This window comes from Entelurus aequoreus, linkage group LG04 (assembly GCF_033978785.1).
Source record: "Entelurus aequoreus isolate RoL-2023_Sb linkage group LG04, RoL_Eaeq_v1.1, whole genome shotgun sequence".
Classification (NCBI taxonomy): domain Eukaryota; kingdom Metazoa; phylum Chordata; class Actinopteri; order Syngnathiformes; family Syngnathidae; genus Entelurus; species Entelurus aequoreus.
Genome location: NC_084734.1, coordinates 74,791,733 through 74,812,222, shown reverse-complemented (window position 1 = coordinate 74,812,222; position 20,490 = coordinate 74,791,733). Strand labels below are relative to the sequence as shown.

General features: G+C 39.1%; 1 protein-coding gene across 2 annotated transcripts in view; it reads right to left on the bottom strand.

Annotated features, from left to right (window-relative positions):
• Window positions 1-2,470: 2,470 nt before the first annotated feature.
• Window positions 2,471-20,490, bottom strand: part of gpx3 (glutathione peroxidase 3) — a 201,658-nt gene continuing 183,638 nt past the window's right edge. Inside the window, exons 4-8 of one of the 2 annotated variants that reach the window (XM_062045681.1) lie at window positions 20,098-20,248; window positions 13,766-13,916; window positions 11,651-11,768; window positions 11,224-11,323; window positions 2,471-2,943 (exon numbers count right to left, since the gene is read on the bottom strand). In XM_062045681.1, coding sequence (XP_061901665.1) covers window positions 2,722-2,943; window positions 11,224-11,323; window positions 11,651-11,768; window positions 13,766-13,916; window positions 20,098-20,248 — 742 coding nt within the window. In that variant the 3' untranslated portion in view covers window positions 2,471-2,721. The remainder of the gene's footprint in view (window positions 2,944-11,223; window positions 11,324-11,650; window positions 11,769-13,765; window positions 13,917-20,097; window positions 20,249-20,490) is intronic. The other variant, XM_062045682.1, reaches the window with a different exon arrangement.

Here is a 20,490-nt window from a genome sequence, read left to right as displayed (position 1 = left end):
CAAGCATGGTGGTGGTAGTATTATGCTATGGGCCTGTTTTGCTGCCAATGGAACTGGTACTTTAAATGGGACAATGAAAAAGGAGGATTACCTCCAACTTCTTATGGACAACATAAAATCATCAGCCTGGAGGTTGGGTCTTTGGCGCAGTTGGGTGTTCCAACAGGACAATGACCCCAAACACATGTCAAAAGTGGTAAAGGAATGGCTAAATCAGGCTAGAATTAAGGTTTTAGAACGGCCTTCACAAAGTCCTGACTTAAAGGCCTACTGAAATGAATTTTTTTTATTTAAACGGGGATAGCAGATCTATTCTATGTGTCATACTTGATCATTTCGCGATATTGCCATATTTTTGCTGAAAGGATTTAGTATAGAACAACGACGATAAAGATTGCAACTTTTGGTATCTGATAAAAAAAAGGCTTGCACCTACCGGAAGTAGCGTGACGTAGTCAGTTGAACATATACGCAAAGTTCCCTATTGTTTACAATGATGGCCGCATGAAGTGAGAGAGATTCGGACCGAGAAAGCGACAATTTCCCCATTAATTTGAGCGAGGATGAAAGATTTGTGGATGAGTAAAGTGCAAGTGAAGGACTAGTGGGGAGTTGAAGCTATTCAGATAGGGAAGATGCTGTGAGAGCCGGGGGTGACCTGATATTCAGCTGGGAATGACTACAACAGTAAATAAACACAAGACATATATATACTCTATTAGCCACAACACAACCAGGCTTATATTTAATATGCCACAAATTAATCCTGCATAAAAACACCTGCGTGTTTGTTACGCTAGCTCCTAGCTCCTATGCTAGCTCCTAGCTCCATAGAACACGCCAATACAATTCAAACACCTGATCAACACACACAATCACTCAGCCCAAAAGACCGTTCACCTAACCCAAGGTCCATAAAGCCTATATATTTTTAAAAAGTTACGTACGTGACGCGCACATACGGTCAAGTTATCGAATGTTTAGCAGCCAAGGCTGCATACTCACGGTACCTGATATTCAGCTGGGAATGACTACAACAGTAAATAAACACAAGACATATATATACTCTATTAGCCACAACACAACCAGGCTTATATTTAATATGCCACAAATTAATCCTGCATAATAACACCTGCGTGTTTGTTATGCTAGCTCCTAGCTCCTCTGCTAGCTCCTAGCTCCATAGAACACGCCAATACAATTCAAACACCTGATCAACACACACAATCACTCAGCCCAAAAGACCGTTCACCTAACCCAAGGTTCATAAAGCTTATATATTTTAAAAAAGTTACGTACATACGCAAAAAAAAAGCCAAAGCTGCATACTCACAGTAGCACGTCTGCGTCTTTGTCATCCAAATCAAAGTAATCCTGGTAAGAGTCTGTGTTGTCCCAGTTCTCTACAGGCGTCTGTGTATCCAAGTCAAAAGTCCTCCTGGTTAGAGTCTCTGTTATCCGAGTTCTTCCATCTTGACTGCATCTTTCGGGAATGTAAACAAAGAAGCGCCGGCTGTGTACTGTTGTGGCTGACTACGTTCGAAAAATACGTCCATTTCGCACCGACAACTTTCTTCTTTGCTTGCTCGGCTTCCTTCTCCATAATGCAATGAACATGATTGAAACAGATTCACGAACACAGATGTCCAGAATACTGTGGAATTATGAAATGAAAACAGAGCTTTTTCGTATTGGCTTCAATGTGGAAGGCATACCCGTGTTCGCCGGTTTACGTCACGCGCATACGTCATCCTCAGAGGCGTTTCGAACCGGAAGTTTAGCGGCAAATTTAAAATGTCACTTTATAAATTAACCCGGCCGTATTGGCATGTGTTATAATGTTAAGATTTCATCATTGATATATAAACTATCAGACTGCGTGGTCGGTAGTAGTGGGTTTCAGTAGGCCTTTAAATGTGTGGGCAATGCTGAAGAAACAAGTCCATGTCAGAAAACCAACAAATTTAGCTGAACTGCACCAATTTTGTCAAGAGGAATGGTCAAAAATTCAACCAGTAGCTTGTGGATGGCTACCAGAAGTGCCTTATTGCAGTGAAACTTGCCAAGGGACATGTAACCAAATATTAACATTGCTGTATGTATACTTTTGACCCAGCACATTTGGTCACATTTTCAGTAGACCCATAATAAATTCATAAAAGAACCAAACTTCATGAATGCGTTTTGTGACCAACAAGTACGTGCTCCAATCACTCTATCACAAAAAAAATAAGAGTTGTAGAAATGATTGGAAACTCAAGACAGCCATGACATTATGTTCTCTACAAGTGTATGTCAACTTTTGACCACGACTGTAGGTCATGCAGTTTGCTGCTGCTGAGACAAACTAAGAATGAACGTTTAGTAATATGTGTGCATGATTTCAAGATAGGAAACAATCTGCCACATCCTTCCTCACCCTCATCTCACACATCAATCAGTCAGTCCAGTAAAAGATTGCAAGCAAGTGTGCATTTCGCATGGATTTATTAGAAGTCATCGACACTGAGACTGTAAATGGCAGCAGATGCTTTGAGAAGACAACATGATGCTGGGGGCCTCACAGGACAGCTTGAATGCACTGAAGAGCTGAGGCCTGGAGGCCCAGACTCCAAAGAGGCTCCACAGGGTTTCTGTTTTCGAACCTCTTCTTCATTTAAAATGCTATCTTCACGTGTCGCAAACTGCTTCCATATACGCCTCGGCAACAACTGCATCTGTCTAGTTGAACACTTCTTGCGTGTAACGCTGGCGAAGGTATTTGCGAACGTCCGCTCGCACTTGGGAGACATCGATGCGCGGGTGCCATCTCATCACCGGCTTCCCGTGTGGGCCCACCAGGAACTTTTCAAAGTTCCACTTGATGTCGTTGAGCTTGAGCGGCTCCCAGAAGAGCCTGTTGGTGGGGGTACCAAAGCTGTCTCCTACCGCAGGGCAGGAATTCTATAGGAAAGTGAAATGGGACTTTGTGTTTAATTATGCACCTCTCGAATTTACAAACCCCAAAACCAGTGAAGTTGGCACGTTGTGTAAATGGTAAATAAAAACAGAATACAATGATTTCTAAATCCTTTTCAACCTATATTCAATTGAATAGACTGCATAGACAAGATACTTAAAGTTCAAACCGGAAAAATGTGCTATTTTTTGCAAATATTATCTCATTTGCAATTTGATGCCTGCAACATGTTTCAAAAAAGCTGGCACAAGTGGCAAAAAAGACTGAGAAAGTTCAGGAATGCTCATCAAACACTTATTTGGAATATCCCACAGGTGAACAGGCTAATTGGGAACAGGTGGGTGCCATGATTGGGTATAAAAGCAGCTTCCATGAAATGCTCAGTCATTCACAAACAAGGATGTTGCGAGGGTCACCACGTTGTGAACAAATGCCTGAGCAAATTGTTGAAGAACAACATTTCCCCAACCAGCTATTGCAAAGAGTTTAGGGATTTCACCATCTTCGCTCCGTAATATCATCAAAAGGTTCAGAGAATCTGGAGAAATCACCCCTCAGGCAGTACTGCATCAAAAAGTGACATCAGTGTGTAAAGGATATCACCACATGGGCTGAGGAACACTTCAGAAAACCACTGTCAGTAACTACAGTTGGTCGCTACATCTGTGAGTGCAAGTTAAAACTCTATTATGCAAAGCCAAATCCATTTATCAACAACACCCAGAAACGCTGCCGGCTTCGCTGGGCCCGACAAGTCTACATTTCAAATTGTTTTTGGAAACCGTGGACGTTGTGACCATAGAGGAAAAGAATCAACTGGATTGTTATAGGCGCAAAGTGTAAAAGCCAGCATCTGTGATGGTATGGGGGTGTATTAGTGCCCAAGACATGGATAACTTACACATCTGTAAAGGCACCATTAATGCGGAACGGTACATACAGGTTTTGGAGCAACATATGATGCCATCCGAGCAACGTTATCATGGACGCCCCTGCTTATTTCAGCAAAACAATGCCAAGCCACAAAATTCAGTTTCTCAGTTCGAACATTAAATATCTTGTCTTCACAGTATAAATTGAATTGAATATACGTTGAAAAGGATTTGCAAATCATTGTATTCTGTTTTTATTTACAAATTACACGTGTCAACTTCACTGGTTTTGGGTTTTGTAAAAGACATCCAACATTTCTCAGACATATCTTCAACATTAGGAGTGCATACTGTAGATGCAAAACAGCAGTTATGGACAAATTGCATATGCGACACTAACCGAGTGATTCCCAACTACTGTGCCGAGGCATTATCCGAGTCCAATCAAACTAGTCCAGAGGTCTTCAACGGGTAGTGCAGGATGGTCGTGGGAATTTTTGGTTGGTTAGACTTTTTTTTAATATAAAATATTTCTCGATATTCCCCCCCGCAATTTTTCAAAACACTTAAAAAGGTCTTTAAATTTTCATGAACATTTATTCAACACACACTGCAGTGTCACGGCCATCCTACTTACCGTACCGTGTAAGTTTAAAATAAAAACATAATTTAAATAAATACTATATTCATGCTTGCATTTCAGGTAGCTAGTGACTATCAGCGTTAGTTTCCAGCTAGCCATTAACAGTGCTATACTGTATGGTTTAAATATCTTAGTATCGCACAATAGCAAGGTATAGGACAAGTTTAATTTAAAAGACAATTTTATATAATGTAAGAAGAGCTGGCCTTCCCAACCCATGGCTCCCGGTTTCATGCGGCTCTAAAGATTCGACATCCATCCATCCATCCAGTTAGTGCTGCAAAGGGTTTTGGGTATTTGTTCTGTTGTGTTTATGTTGTGTTACGGTGCGGATGTTCTCCCGAAATGTGTTTGTCATTCTTGTTTGGTGTGGATTCACAGTGTGGCGTATATTTCTAACAGTGTTAAAGTTGTTTATACGGACACCCTCAGTGTAACCTGTATGGCTGTTGATCAAGTATGCCTTGCATTCACTTGTGTGTGTGCGTACGGAAGCCGCACACATCTTGTGACTGGGCCGGCACGTTGTTAGAATGGATGAAAAGCGGACGTGACGACAGCTCGTAGAGGACGTTAAAGAGAATATGGATGCCCGGGAGATTTTCGGGAGGGGCAATTCCCGGGAAATTCGGGAGGGTTGGCAAGTATGCTGTACCGCCGTGTGCGCACAGTTTGCTGAAAAACTCAGTGTACTCGGCGCTGAATTAAGCCGGCGATTTGGCGACTTTGATGGTCAGAAATGTAGATTTGAACTCCTTGGTAATCGCTTCGCAGTTGATGTGGAAAAAGCACCAATTAACCTCCAAGTGGAGCTGATTGAACTCCAGTGTGATGACACGCTGAAGTCGAAGTATGATGCTGTTGGCGCCGCACAGTTTCCACAATTCATCCCTGACACAATGCCTCAGCTCCGCACCCCAGCTGCTCAATTGCTCTCCATGTTCGGCAGCACTTATCTATGTGTGCAACTTTTCTCCTCAATGAAGATGACGAAAACGTCTCACAGGATACGTCTGACTGATGAACTCCTTCATTCGATAATGAAGGTTGCCTCAGCTCATTAATGAACTAGCATCCAAGAAAAGGGATATCTGGCTTGGGCACATCAGATTAGATCAGTGTGTTGCAAACTGAGCAGTCTAAAGTCCTGAATGGTTGGTTTATTCATTGTTATTTTATTTTCAAATTTATTAGCCTGTGGAAGAAGTTAATGTTGATATTTACCTCAGAAGGCTGCAAATAGAAAAGAGGCATTACATTTTTATTTAAATTGTATTTGATATGCCATTGATATTTTTGTATTATTATTATTATTATTTGAAACTCGATTTTGTATGTCACTATAAAGTTATATAAGCCTTGCTTGTTCAATATTTAATGCAAAACTTGTTTGGGTCCCTATTAAAAGGTTCATTTGTTCAACCTTGGCCCGCGGCTGTGTTCAGTTTTAAATTTTGGCCCACTCTGTATTTGAGTTTGACACTCCTGCACTAGGGCGTAGGAGAAAGAGGTCTCACTTTTTGCATTGTAGAATTACCTGAAGGCAGTGAGCCCTCCTTTTACTCATTCACAATCTTTATCTTAGTGGGCAGAGCACAGGTCACCGTCTTATCACACACACAGGGAGCACAGGGAGCCTCCCTACTTGCGACTCGCCAATGAATAGTGCTTCAAAGTAACAAAAAAATGGGAGTAGAGTCAAAAATGTGACATTTGGTCTCTGACTGGTTGGGCGCTCTTAAAGTAGAAGGTTCCTGCTCCATCAGTTTGGAGGTACTTGGCCTGGAAAATGTGGAAAACGCCTGAACTAGTTTTGATTTTATGACTGCAAAATAAGCCACCATGGGACCAAAGAAATAAAAAGGGGTCCGTATTTCGATAAAGAAGGTGAGAAACACTATTGTGGCTCTCTTTTCTTCTTCTCGACATCTTTGCCAACAAGAGTCTTTAATTTAAAAAAGAGGTAAAAGTCATTTATTCATCATTTCACATTTCAAGTGTTTCAGCCGGTGCCGAATCTGCAACCGGACATTATTGACATACGGCAACGTTTAATTATGCGTGAATCGGTTTATATTTCCAAAGAATCTGAGGCTTCCAGAACTCGATCACTTTAGAGCAGTGGTTCTTAACCTGGGTTCGATCAAACCCTAGGGGTTCGGTGAGTCGGCCTCAGGGGTTCGGCGGAGGTCAAGACACACCCGACTCATCGTGTAAATAAAAACTTCTCCCTATCGATGTATTACGGATACGGCAACAGCAGAAGTCACACTGATTTGCAGGTGTGTAATTTGTTGTGAGTTTATGCACTGTGTTGGTTTTGTTCTTTGGACAAGGTGATGTTCATGCACGGTTCATTTTGTGCACCAGTAATAAAACATGGGAACACTTTAGTATGGGGAACATATTCACCATTAATTAGTTGCTTATTAACATGCAAATTAGTAACATATTGGCTCTTAACTAGTCATTATTAAGTACTTATTAATGCCTTATTCGGCATGGCCTTATTATAACCCTCTAAACCTGGCCCTAACCCTCTAATCCTAACCCTAACCAAATAACTCTAAATTAAGTCTTTGTTACTTAGAATATGTTCCCCATACTAAAGTGTTACCAAAAACATATAACTTTGTCTTGAATTTGAAAAAAAACATTTTATTTTTCACTAAAGAAGGGTTCGGTGAATGCGCATATGAAACTGGTGGGGTTCGGTACCTCCAACAAGGTTAAGAACCACTGATCTAGAAGGATCTAAAAGGATTGAGAAACTGGTTCTATTGGGCAAAATACTTGTTTTTAATTTGTTTTTAGATGTTACTGAATCATTTAGGTTTTACCTATTGTGTGTTTTTGATGTTCATGTTGGAAATATTTATTTATTTGATTTATTCATTTATTTACAGACAGACATCATTTTGTATTACATTATTGTTTCTTTTGTTAACAGGTTTCATGGTACATAAAACAACAGCAGTTGCACACTATAATTAAAAAAGTCATAATGAAAAAATACAAATAAAATTTAAAAAAAATACACATTTACACACAAAAAGAAAAGAAAAAGATGTTGCTGTTTGTTACATTTTTGTTGTGTTTTGCTTGATTGTAAAATATGTCTATGGAGAAGCTGGTCTGAGAAGTAAAAGAGAAGCACACAGTTTATGGACAGGGACCCACAGTTAAAATATACACAATACAGTACAATGCAATACATTTCAAATCTGCCCACCAAATACCCATTTACAATTTCATTTATAAATAAAAAAAGGAATCTTTAAATCCACCAAATCAGTCTCAATATCCTATTATTCAAATCTGATTAAAAGGTTGCATCTTGAAGCTCTGCGATAATCTCATCATACATTCAGAGGTCAAGACCAAAATGATGCAACTAATGTGAATTCCTCAACAACAAGGGGTGTGCTAAATGTACCAAGTAATTTGTATTTTACATTTTTTTAAATTTTATTTGTATTTTTGTATTATTACTCATTTAATTATAGTGTGCAACTGCTGTTGTTTTATGTATCATGAAATCTGTTTTGCTGCCCTATTTGGCCAGGTCACTCTTGTACAAGAGATTTTAATCTCAATGAGTTTTTACCTGGTTGAATAAAGGAAAATGAAAAATGAAATGAAATACCCGGTCGTACTAATGGACTTCACCAGTAAATGTACCCAAATCGGTACCCAGCCCTAATTTCCGTAGATAGATTGTGGATCCGATTTATGTGTTGTGTTATTTACTGAATATACCAGACCTGGGCAAAATACGGCCCGCGGGCCACATGCGGCCCATTAAGATTTTCAATCCGGCCCGCCGGACGTTCAACATCATTTTTTTAGACCTTTAACGTCAAAACCGTAGCAGTGCTGTTTTTAAAGGCCTACTGAAATGACATTTTTTTATTTAAACGGGGATAGCAGATCCATTCTATGTGTCATACTTGATCATTTCGCGATATTGCCATATTTTTGCTGAAAGGATTTAGTAGAGAACATCAATGATAAAGTTCGCAACTTTTGGTAGCTGATAAAAAAAAGCCTTACCTGTACCGGAAGTAGCGTGACATCACAGGGGATAGGGCTGCTCACATTTCCCTATTGTTTACACCAGCAGCGAGAGAGATTCGGACCGAGAAAGCGACGATTACCCCATTAATTTGAGCAAGGATGAAAGATTCGTGGATGAGGCACGTGAGAATGAAGGACTAGCGTGCAGTGCAGGACGTATCTTTTTTCGCTCTGACCATAACTTAGGTACAAGGGGTTCATTGGATTCCACACTTTCTCCTTTTTCTATTGTGGATCACGGATTTGTATTTTAAACCACCTCGGATACTATATCCTCTTGAAAATGAGAGTTGAGAACGCGAAATGGACATTCACAGTGTCTCCACGACAATACATCGGTAAAGCTCTTTAGCTACGGAGCTAACGTGCTAGCATCGGGCTCAAATGTAGATAGAAACAAAATAAATAAACCCATGACTGGAAGGATAGACAGAAGATCAACAATACTATTAAACCGTGGACATGTAAATACACGGTTAATAATTTCCAGCTTGGCGAAGCTTAACAATGCTGTTGCTAACGACGCCATTGAAGCTAACTTACCTACGGAGCGGCGGCGGGCGTTGTAGCTTTCGACGACACCCCGGCCGCCATCAGAGTCGGAAAGAAACATATATTTCCCCAAAGTTACGTACGTGACATGCACATAGCGCCACGCACGTACGGGCAAGCGATCAAATGTTTGGAAGCCAAAGCTGTACTCACGGTAGCGCGTCTGCTATCCATCTCAAAGTCCTCCTGGTTGTGTTGCTGTAGTCTGCCGCTAATACACCGATCGCACCTACAGCTTTCTTCTTTGCAGTCTCCATTGTTCATTAAACAAATTGCAAAAGATTCACCAACACAGATGTCCAGAATACTGTGGAATTTTTCGATGAAAACAGAGCTTTTTGTATGGTGACACATTGGGTACCAATACTTCCGTTGCCGGCGTGACGTCACGCGCATACGTCATCATACATAGACCTTTTCAAACGGAAGTGTGGCGGGAAATTTAAAATTGCACTTTATAAGTTAACCCCGCCGTATTGGCATGTGTTGCAATGTTAAGATTTCATCATTGATATATAAACTATCAGACTGCGTGGTCGGTAGTAGTGGCTTTCAGTAGGCCTTTAAATGGCCGTAAGTCTTGAACTATAGAAAGTATTTCAATGGCTGAGTGCTATACGATATATTACGGTAATCTACGACACGGCAGCTCAGACGAGGAACAAAGCAGAGTGGGCGGGGTTTGTTTTCAGAGCATCAAGCCCCAAACGCATGTGTCAGGAACAGATGCAGAAGCAAATTTTTACGACAAATTTCTGCATAAAATTGATAATATATCATATTGTAGGTGTTTATCACCTTTTGCATTCATATGAATGAACGAATAAAGGAAATAAGTTTATTCCGGTTATATGATCAACCATCAACCATTTTGTGTGACCAGTTTAAAAGATGTTGCTGTTTGTTACATTTTTGTTGTGTTTTGCTTGATTTTAAAATATATCTATGGAGAAGCTGGTCTGAGAAGTAAAAGAGGAGCGATGTTCATATGTTGTTAATATTCAGTGTTTTATTGTTCATAGATAATATTGTAAATCCCACGTAAAAGAAGAGCAATGTTCATATGTTGTTAATATTCAGTGTTTTATTGTTCATAGACTTAGTTAATATTGTAAATCCCCCTTTCTTTGTTTGGGTGTCCCATTCGGTAAAAAAAATGTTTAATTCCATTCCGTTTTTTGAGGTGGTCTGTCATAACTTTTATAGAATTCTATCGGACATTGTGACATTTGGTATTAGTGTTCATGAAAAAAAGGGACCCAAACACACATACTGTACAGCAGATTTTCATAGCTGAATGTGTATATGTCATTTATAATACACATTGGTTCCTGTGAGAAGGACATATTTTAAAGCGTTCTTTTTTTTTAATCCATAGTCATGTTTAAAGCAGCTACTATTTTCCCATGTGTACACTTTGTGTTTTTTCCTTATGCTCATTAGTAAAATCTGTGTTTCACCTTGAAGGCCTGGAATGTCTACTGGGAGTAAAATGTACTCCCTTTTTGTGGAGAAAGCCTTATCAGTTTAGAACAAAAAGACTCTATTTCTTTCTGGGCAGGAGGGGCTGGTTTCGCACTAAATAAGATGACTCTTTTCGTTTGACCCCGACTTAAACAAGTTGAAAAACTTATTCGGGTGTTACCATTTAGTGGTCAATTGTACGGAATATGTACTTCACTGCGCAACCTACTAATAAAAGTTTCAATCAATCAATCAACTGAGTTTAGACCGCTTCTTGATGCTGCTATTATCGCATTGTACGGGCTGGTCTCCTAAAGCTTTAGTAAAAATTGGCCAAGTACTATTCTGTCCTGGTGGTCCTTCTTACTCAACGTATATGTCATCCAAAAGAACTTGGGATTGACGAATGTTCTCTCAATGTGGCCCCCCTGAGTCAAACTATTTGCCCAGCTCTGGTCCATACAATAAATATTCTGCATTCATTTGTTCATTGTACAACGTATCTGTCAGTTTTTACTCCTCGAACTCAGGCATCAAATAATCGCTTCTTTTTCTCTCCTTTTCAGATATGCGCAACATTGACAAAAGAAATGGACCGAAAACAAATGTCCACTGCAAAGGACGTTGGTTGTGAGGAGGCTCTATAGAAAGCTTACCTTCAGGAACGTAAAGACCTCTTGTTCGTCTTCGCCATTCACATCACCTTTCTCAAACAGCAAGAAGTTTGGAACAAAGTTGTTGCCGGGTCTGACATGCCTGGAATCCAGAAGGAGGACGCTTATCAGTGGTTATATTATTTCTTTTTATCTTTTTGCTTCATAAGCTGCGCCTTGGCAGCCAGCCCACATTCCCTTCAACTGCCCCCCCCCCCCCCCCCCTGCCTACAAGCTGACTGATTCTGAGCAATGGGATTTAATGAAGCCCCATTGATGGATTGCAATGCACTTGACATTTTTTTTATGAGGTATTGCACAATATAAACTGCCTGACTGGAACACTCCACACGTTGACATTTTTACCAGTCTGCACTTTTAGCCGTCTTGAAGTAGCTTAACCAAAAAGTGCCAAAGAAATATGTCGTACTTTAGAGCTGGCAGGATTTCATTCCTTTCGCCTGGTTCCTGTTTCCCAAACTGATTGCAGGGAAAGCCAAGAACAGTCAGTCCGAGGGTATTCATCTCCGCGTGCAGTGCATTCAACTCTGCAGGACAGACAATGCACACTTAGCACACCTCAGTAGCGTTACAGGAGAACAATTTGGTGTTCAAACCGTCATTTTGTGTGACATTGCGAATCTCGCAAGGGCATCTAAACAGTGTAAAATTTACCAGGATTGCACAGCATTTAGCAGTATTTATTTATTACAGTAAATATCTGTAAGAAAAATGTATTCCAACATTACAACAAACGACTTTAAAAATTACAATACCCTTACATTTCACAGAAAATAACTTATTTCCACGGTAATCATAGTCATTTGTAAAAAGTTCAAACTGACTTGTCCCTTAAAGGGTTCAGTCGACCAGTTATTCTCAAACTGTGGTACGAGTACGGGCTCCATCTAGTTGTACGCCAACAAATCACTTAATTAAATATTCAAACACAGTGTTACTGTTCAGACCTACTCAGGTAGGCTATGGGTTAGAGTGTCCGCCCTGAGATCGGTAGGTTGTGAGTTCAAACCCCCGGCCGAGTCATACCAAAGACTATAAAAATGGGACCCATTACCTCCCTGCTTGGCACTCAGCATCAAAGGTTGGAATTGGGGGTTAAATTACCAAAAATGATTCCCAGGCGCGGCCACCGTTGCTGCCCACTGCTCCCCTCACCTCTCAGGGGGTGATCAAGGGTGATGGGTAATGCAGAGAATAATTTCGCCACACCTAGTGTGTGTGTGTGACAATAACTTAAACTGTGTGTGAGGTTACAGTGGCCAAAAATATTAAATATACTTGTTAAATAAAACCTCTGCCTTGTTTTTGATGAATACTTACTTTAATGTTGGTCATTATGGTGGTACTTGGAGAGAAAAGTTTTTCCCAGAGGTGGTTCTTGGTTAAAAAAAAAATATATATTTTGAGGAACCTCTCCAGTAGACTATGTTCTACACTCTTAGAGAGTGTAACACATTACAATGGTGAAGATGCAACCCATAGTTGTAATATTATATTATATTATATGAGAGTGTGGAAATATGACCATATCACACCAATTCTCAAATCCCTTCACTAGCTTCCTGTTCCACTCAGGATTTAATACAAAGTCTCCCTTCTAACCCACCAGTGCCTCCATGGAAATGCCCCCGTCGACCTCGAAGAACTACTCACCCCCAAATCCTCCACACGACACCTCCGCTCCGGACAGGCTAACCTCCTCCAACCTCAGACGACAAAGCTACGAAAAATGGGAGACGGGGCTTTCTGCTCCGCCGCTCCCAGTCTGTGGAACGCTCTCCCTGACCACCCGAGGGCACCACAGACTGTGGATGCTTTTAAAAAAGGCTTAAAAACCCTTCTTTTTAAAAAAGCCTTTTTTTTTAATAGATATATGCATACTAGTTCTAGCTATTCTGTTCTAGTTTGTATTTTTTTTAAATGTTTTATTATCTTTTTATTTAAAAAATTTTTAATACACTGTAGCTCTTTGAGGGTGTTTACTCAATGTAAAGTGCTTTTTAGAAATAAAATCTATTATTTTTATTATTATTATTATTATTATTATTATTATTATTATTATTATCGGTAGCTAAAATTACAACTGTTGCATTTAGTTGTAACTTTATTATAATAACCGTAAAAAAAAAATCACAGCTCCGCGGTTACAGTACATTGCTGTAAAGATATTTCACAGTAAATGTTAGTGTGAAAGCAAGGCATTTATGAGCCAGTCATATGCTGTGAATTCACAATGATTTTGTTTTTTATTGTGAAGGATTAACGGGTGTTTTACTTATTTTGCATGATGGCAGCTTTTTTGACGCATACTGGAATATGAACAATTCAATCAAATATTGAAACACATACAACAATTCATTTTACCGACGTATAAACTACCTATGACGCACCACAGCAATACGGTTAAATCACTATTAGATGACAGTATCCCAATAGGGCATCACCAACAGGGTGAATGGTTTTACTTTAATTGTGTTTTTCTATAGAGATGTTCAGTTGTCTTCATACTTGTACTGCAGCTTACCCACATACTGGAAGGTGTACCCTCAGTAGGTGGCCACGTTGACAACGAGCACACTCCTTCCTGCGTAGTCACTGAAGTTAACAGTGCGACTACCGTTCAAGGTCTTGGCCTGGTATTTGTAGATGGTACCATCTGTGGATGGGTTGCACCGCTGGAAGTCCGACACACACACACACACACACACACACACACACACACACACACACACACACACACACACACACACACACACACACACACACACACACACACACACACACACACACACACACACACACACACACACACACACACACACACACACACATTATTTGTTGTTGTAATGGAGCACAAATTGTAATGTTTTGTTTTGTAGGTAGGATACAAACATTCAATGCCACACAGGCCAATTTGTATTTTCAGAAAATGTGCAGATAATCATGAGGGATGGGTACCGAATTCCGGACTTCTGTAGGCACTGGCCGAATTCTGTCGGCGCTACCGGTTGTTGATTAACGTAAAATCAAACAGTGCCATATTTCAATACTTTTGTTGCGCGTGACGCGGCGTCCGGTTGCAGACCGGTCACCAGCGCAAACAAGAGGAACACTTGGAAAAAACACTCAAGTAACATTCGTAACAGATTTAGCCTGACTGTCATGCCAACAAAGCAAGTATGCTTGCTAGAAAGCGGTCATAAGTACAGAAAGGTTTTACTTTTCAAAATGTGATAGCTCAATGCTAATTTACACTACCGTTCAAAAGTTTGGGGTCACATTGAAATGTCCTTATTTTTTAAGGAAAAGCACTGTACTTTTCAATGAAGATAACGTTAAACTAGTCTTAACTTTAAAGAAATACACTCTATACATTGCTAATGTGGTAAATGACTATTCTAGCTGCAAATGTCTGGTTTTTGGTGCAATATCTACATAGGTGTATAGAGGCCCATTTCCAGCAACTATCACTCCAGTGTTCTAATGGTACAATGTGTTTGCTCATTGGCTCAGAAGGCTAATTGATGATTAGAAAACCCTTGTGCAATCATGTTCATCACACATCTGAAAACAGTTTAGCTTGTTACAGAAGCTACAAAACTGACCTTCCTTTGAGCAGATTGAGTTTCTGGAGCATCACATTTGTGGGGTAAATTAAACGCTCAAAATGGCCAGAAAAAGAGAACTTTCATCTGAAACTGGACAGTCTATTCTTGTTCTTAGAAATGAAGGCTATTCCACAAAATTGTTTGGGTGACCCCAAACTTTTGAACGGTAGTGTACATTGGATTTGCCATAGACATGCTACTGACTAGCATCAGCAACTTTACATGGCCATTTCAACACCTACACAGAAGTGCAGTAAGGTTGTACTTTACAGCAAAGTATGTACTTACTGTACATGTATACATCATTCTAATGCTTTTCTTGTTGAAACGACTGCCAAATTTATATGCCGATTTCAAAAGGCAACGGCCCCCTCACACCCTTTCTCAACTGTCTATGCGACGTCAAGGCTTGGTTAGCCCAGAATTTTTTTAATAGCGAATGAGGGAAAAACAGAAATTTTAGTTCTTGGTCCGGCCCTCACTGACTTGGGACCATTGCAAAATTATGTGCGTCCCAAAGTCACCAGCCTTGGCGTCACTATAGACAACGATTTTAAACTTGACAAACAAGTCAATGGCGTTTTAAAATTGTGTTTTTATCATCTTCGTCTACCGTTTTTATCTTTTAACCTTTTTGAACAAGTCGTGCATGCTTTTATTTCAAGTCGCCTGGACTACGGCAATGCACTTTATGCTGGCATTAGCCAAAAAGCTCTCTCCTGGTTGCAGTTAGTCCAGAACGGGGCAGCACGACTTTTAACAGGGGCCAGGAAACGCGAGCATATAACCCCAATGCTTGAGACTTTTGACTGGCTCCCTGTTCATCTTAGAATTGATTTTAAAACCTTGCTGTTTGCTTTTAAAGCTCTACATAGACTGGCACCAGAGCCGGCCCAAGGCATAAGCGTACTAAGCGCTTGCTTAGGGCCCCGCGGCCACCAGGGGGCCCCCAAAAGCAATTAACAAAAAATTCTTATTTTTTATTTTTTGCATGTACGAGTCTGAGTCAGACTCGTACATGGCAGTGATTAGTATTAATAACAAAGTCGGCCATCAGATTTCTTACAGTGATGTCATAAATGACTTTGCCTCCAGAAAAGCCAGGAAGCACAGGTTTTAAGGAGTGAGTGGAGTGGTGTGGGTGGTGAAGAACAGAGGAACAAAACTGTGATGTGATGGTCAAATGTGTGAATTAAGGACCTTAATTTAAGGTAGTTCATTTTGATTTTTTCCCCCAAATTTTTTTGCACATCGTTATGTACATTTACATAGTTTTAATATGTAGTAACTTTATATTTGTTTATAAACCGTTATGTTACCTTGTTTCTGGTAACTCTGTTCATTAATATTATTTAAGTATTTGCTTGATATTTAATTTAATTATGTTGTTTTTTGTACAATTGAATTTGTTCCTTTTTATATATATTTAAGTGATTTTATTGTTGCACTTTATTGTTTTTCTTGCACTACGAATTATTTTTGCACATTGCTGTTTCAGGTTTTTGTTACCAAAAATAATAAAGTGAATCAGAATCAGCTTTATTGTCCAGTTATGTTTAACACACATGGAATTTAACTTCAGTAGACTGTGCTCTCTTTGTACAAAGTAAACATTAAATATGAACAATTACCTAAAAATATAAACTAGTAATTAAAGACTAAAATGTACAAGACTGATGAGACAAGATGACACTTACTGTAAATACAAAGCTTTATCACTTGGACTGTTCAACCCCAGGCCACTCTTGTAGCTGAATGTTTTCTACATTTTAAGATTAGGAACCATATGTGGCACTCTGGACATCATTCGTTCATTCATTGGTATTATTTATGGTCTTAACTGGGCCACCCCCATATCTTTATAAATGACATGTCATTTGTAAAGACATGCCAGGCTGACAATAGGATAATGTAAACAACACTGCCAGAGCCGCAATGAGTTTATAGTACGTGTGTGAATGATCAACAATCAGTATTATTGGCAGAAATAGAGGGCCCCAAAATCAAATTTTGCTTAGGGCCCCATGGAGGCTTGGGCCGGCACTGACTGGCACCACAGTATATCTCGGACCTCATCCAAATTTACACTCCTGAAGTCCGAGAGCCAGCTCCAGCTTGTGGTGCCCAGACTTAAAACCAGGGCAGACAGGGCCTTCTCTGTGGTCGGCCCTAAGCTCTGGAACACTCTGCCCCTCCATGTTCAAACTGCTCCCACAGTGGAGTGTTTTAGGTCTCGTCTTAAGACCCACTTTTATTCTTTGGCTTTTAACACTATGTGAGTTGTGTGGTCCTCTGTTGTCCTCTGTGTTTTTAAAATGTTCATTTGTATTTATTGTTTTAATTGGTTTTACCCTTTAACATCGTTTATAATCATATTTATTTTTATATTGTTTTTATATTGGTTTTATATTTATTTATTTTTTGTTTTTATTCAGTCATTGGTGGAGCTAAGGATAATATTTGAATATTGTTTTTAATATTGTTGTGCAGCAAATTGGAAACATTTTTGTTGTTTAAATGTGCTATATAAATAAAGTGGATTGGATTGGATTTCATTGTTACTCTTTGTCCAGTGAAGATTATATGCTCCCACTTGTTATTGTCTGATCAAAATATGTGCTTGGTTTAGCCATAGCAACAAACCCACTGCCTAACATTTCAATCTCTCTTTTTCCCAATGCCTGTGGTGATGCAGGCTATTAACCAATAGACAGTGGGTGTCAACAAAGCATGCAAACATTACTCGTCTGTTCCTCGTCCTGTTTTCTTTCGGCGAGCTCACTCAAAACCAACCTAGAGTTGGGAGCAATGACTTTTTATATTTAATGCAAAGCATTTCAATTGCTAAATTACTTTATATATACATTAATTGTGTTTTATAATCCTCAATCATGTTTTGGAATAATTTCCTTAATATGTCTTTCAGATGTTCGGCACTAAAACAAATGTAAATTTGCAGTGACTTCATACAATTGAATGCCGTTGATATTGTTGAGTTCTGTAAAAATATTTGTGTGTGTTAAATTATAACCCTGTTTTATCTTAATTTGTAGTCAAGGTTGTACTATTAATCATATATGTGTTTAATTTACTGCTGTTTTGTCATTAATTAAACTGTGAGTGGGAGTGCCACTTGAGTCGAGGTCAATCTGGTACTGAAGATGTAGTATTTGGTACTGCTAACCCATCCATCCATTTTCTACCGCTTATTCCCTTCGGGGTCGCGGGAGGCGCTGGAGCCTATCTCAGCTACAATCGGGCGGAAGGCGGGGTACACCCTGGACAAGTCGCCACCTCATCGCAGGGCCAGGTACTGCTAACTGTGATGGGCAATTAGGAAAGTTCTTTCAAGGGCAATTTGAGATTTTTCTTGCATAGATGAGATTAAAAATTGCTTCAATGTAAATAATGTGCATTTAGTTAAGCTGGAAGTCGAAGAAGTGGAACTATTCAAATGTTATGTGAAAGTAAAAAAAGTTTCCTTAGAATAAATATAATTGCTTTTAACTTAATTTCAGTAGATGTTGGCATTACTTTAAACATATTTTTGTCGTTGAGTCAGTATTATTTTTTTATAATTAAGAAAAATTCGATTTTTTTTTTTTTTTTTAGACCTAAAGTGAATTATGCTCATATTTTTCCAGTCTATTATTGTGAAACCTGTATACATATTAGGGCACCGGTGTCAAACACAAGGCCCGGGGGCCAGACGTGGCCCGTCACTTCATTTTATTTGGCCCTCGAAATCCTGTAAATAATATGTATCAATAAAGTACTGTAACTTGTCTTACTAAATGTATTCTTTCTTTCTATTTTGGCAGAAAAAAAATACCTGTACTCCATGCAATCGCAAATTATGTTAACTTAAATATTGTCTAATTATGCAAAAATACATTATCAAACATTCAAACCATTTTTTTAATATAAATAAATACTACTAATAATGATTTCAAAGCAAGTTATTCATCAAATTGTGCAATGCAAAAGTGGCAATAGATTCAATGGTAAAATTGTGAAATTGACTGTGGTTTTTACAGCATTTTTCTCTAAATGAAAAAAAACAGTACTTTTTTTTTACTGTATAAACAACGGTGCCGTTTGGCATTTACAGTAACACACCGAAAAATCTACAGTTGTTGATTTACGGTTAAAAAAACAAACAAACAAATTGCCAGCCATTTTTGTAAATAATGTAAATAATTCAATGTATATATTCTGATGATTAACTTGTGTGATGACTGTATTATGATGATAGTATATATTTGTACCCTGAATTGATTTACGTGGACCCCGACTTAAACAAGTTGAAAAACTTATTTGGGTGTTACCATTTAGTGGTTAATTGTATGTAATATGTACTGTACTGTGCAATCTACCAATACAAGTTTCAATCAATCAATCAAAGCCCAGGTGACAACATTTTACTGTAAAAATACAGGTGTTTTTATTTACGGTAAAAAAACAAATGTACATTTTATAGTAAAATTCTGGCAACTGAGCTGACTTTTTTTTTTTTTTTTTAACCATAAAAACAGCAGTACTGTTTTTCCATTTACTCAATCATCAATCATCAAGCAATCAAAGTTTATTTATATAGCCCTAAATCACAAGTGTCTCAAAGGGCTGCACAAGCCACAACGACATCCTCGGCTCTTTATTTACAGTAATATACACAACATTTAAGGGTGAAATTATTGCAATTTACTATATATTTTTTTTACATTTTAGTTAAAAAAAACCTACTACTAAAAATGCATTAAAAATGGTGTAATAATAGTGTTCACTGTTAAAAGCGGCCCTCTGGGGCCAAACATAACTGCGGACATGGCCCTCAGTGAAAACGACGTTGACACCTCTGTATTAGGGGATAAGTTTGACAAATAAATCATTGTCTCATCATCTATACGCAATCACTGAACTTCACTCAGGTGATCGCCATTTCACTAAGTGCCACTTTTTAAAAAAAGGGGTGAGTACAGTATATATGATTACTTATTTTACATGACACATGTTTAAATCACTGACCCCAGTATGTATATATCAGCTTTTAAATTCGACAGGAAATGAAATTACCTTTTTTTTCCCCCCTGCAAATTATTATTAAAGAAGAGCCAGACTACACTGACCACTATCTTGTTAATGAAAGCAAAAGACTGAGCAATGGTGGGAATACATGCCTACGATGATTCATTAGAACATGCAAGAAAGCTTCACAAATAAGTTTGCCCTCATAATATTGACACAGTACCTGAGTGAGCGAGGCTCCATCGGCGGTGCAGGGCCGCAGTGGGCCGAGCAGAAGCAGCGCGATCAGCGATGAGGTCCACATGACGTCCTCCCTTCTCCACACCGCCAGTGGATTAAATGCCCTTAACTCCCTCTGGAATGGAAGAGTCCTGCTGGAAGGGGGCGCAACATATGGTTGGCATGGCGACGCCGGACAGTGACGTCATTTCCATTACAACTGTGCAAGGTGTGACGGATGATTAGCTATACACTACATCAATATTATTTGTTTTTGGTAGATTTTACACTCACAAGGCACATTAGGTAAACTTTACACAACGTTAAAGCCTGCTTTTTGTGTTTTTTTTAAGCCTAAACTGTGAACAAACAATGTCTTTGCACTACGTGATTTAAA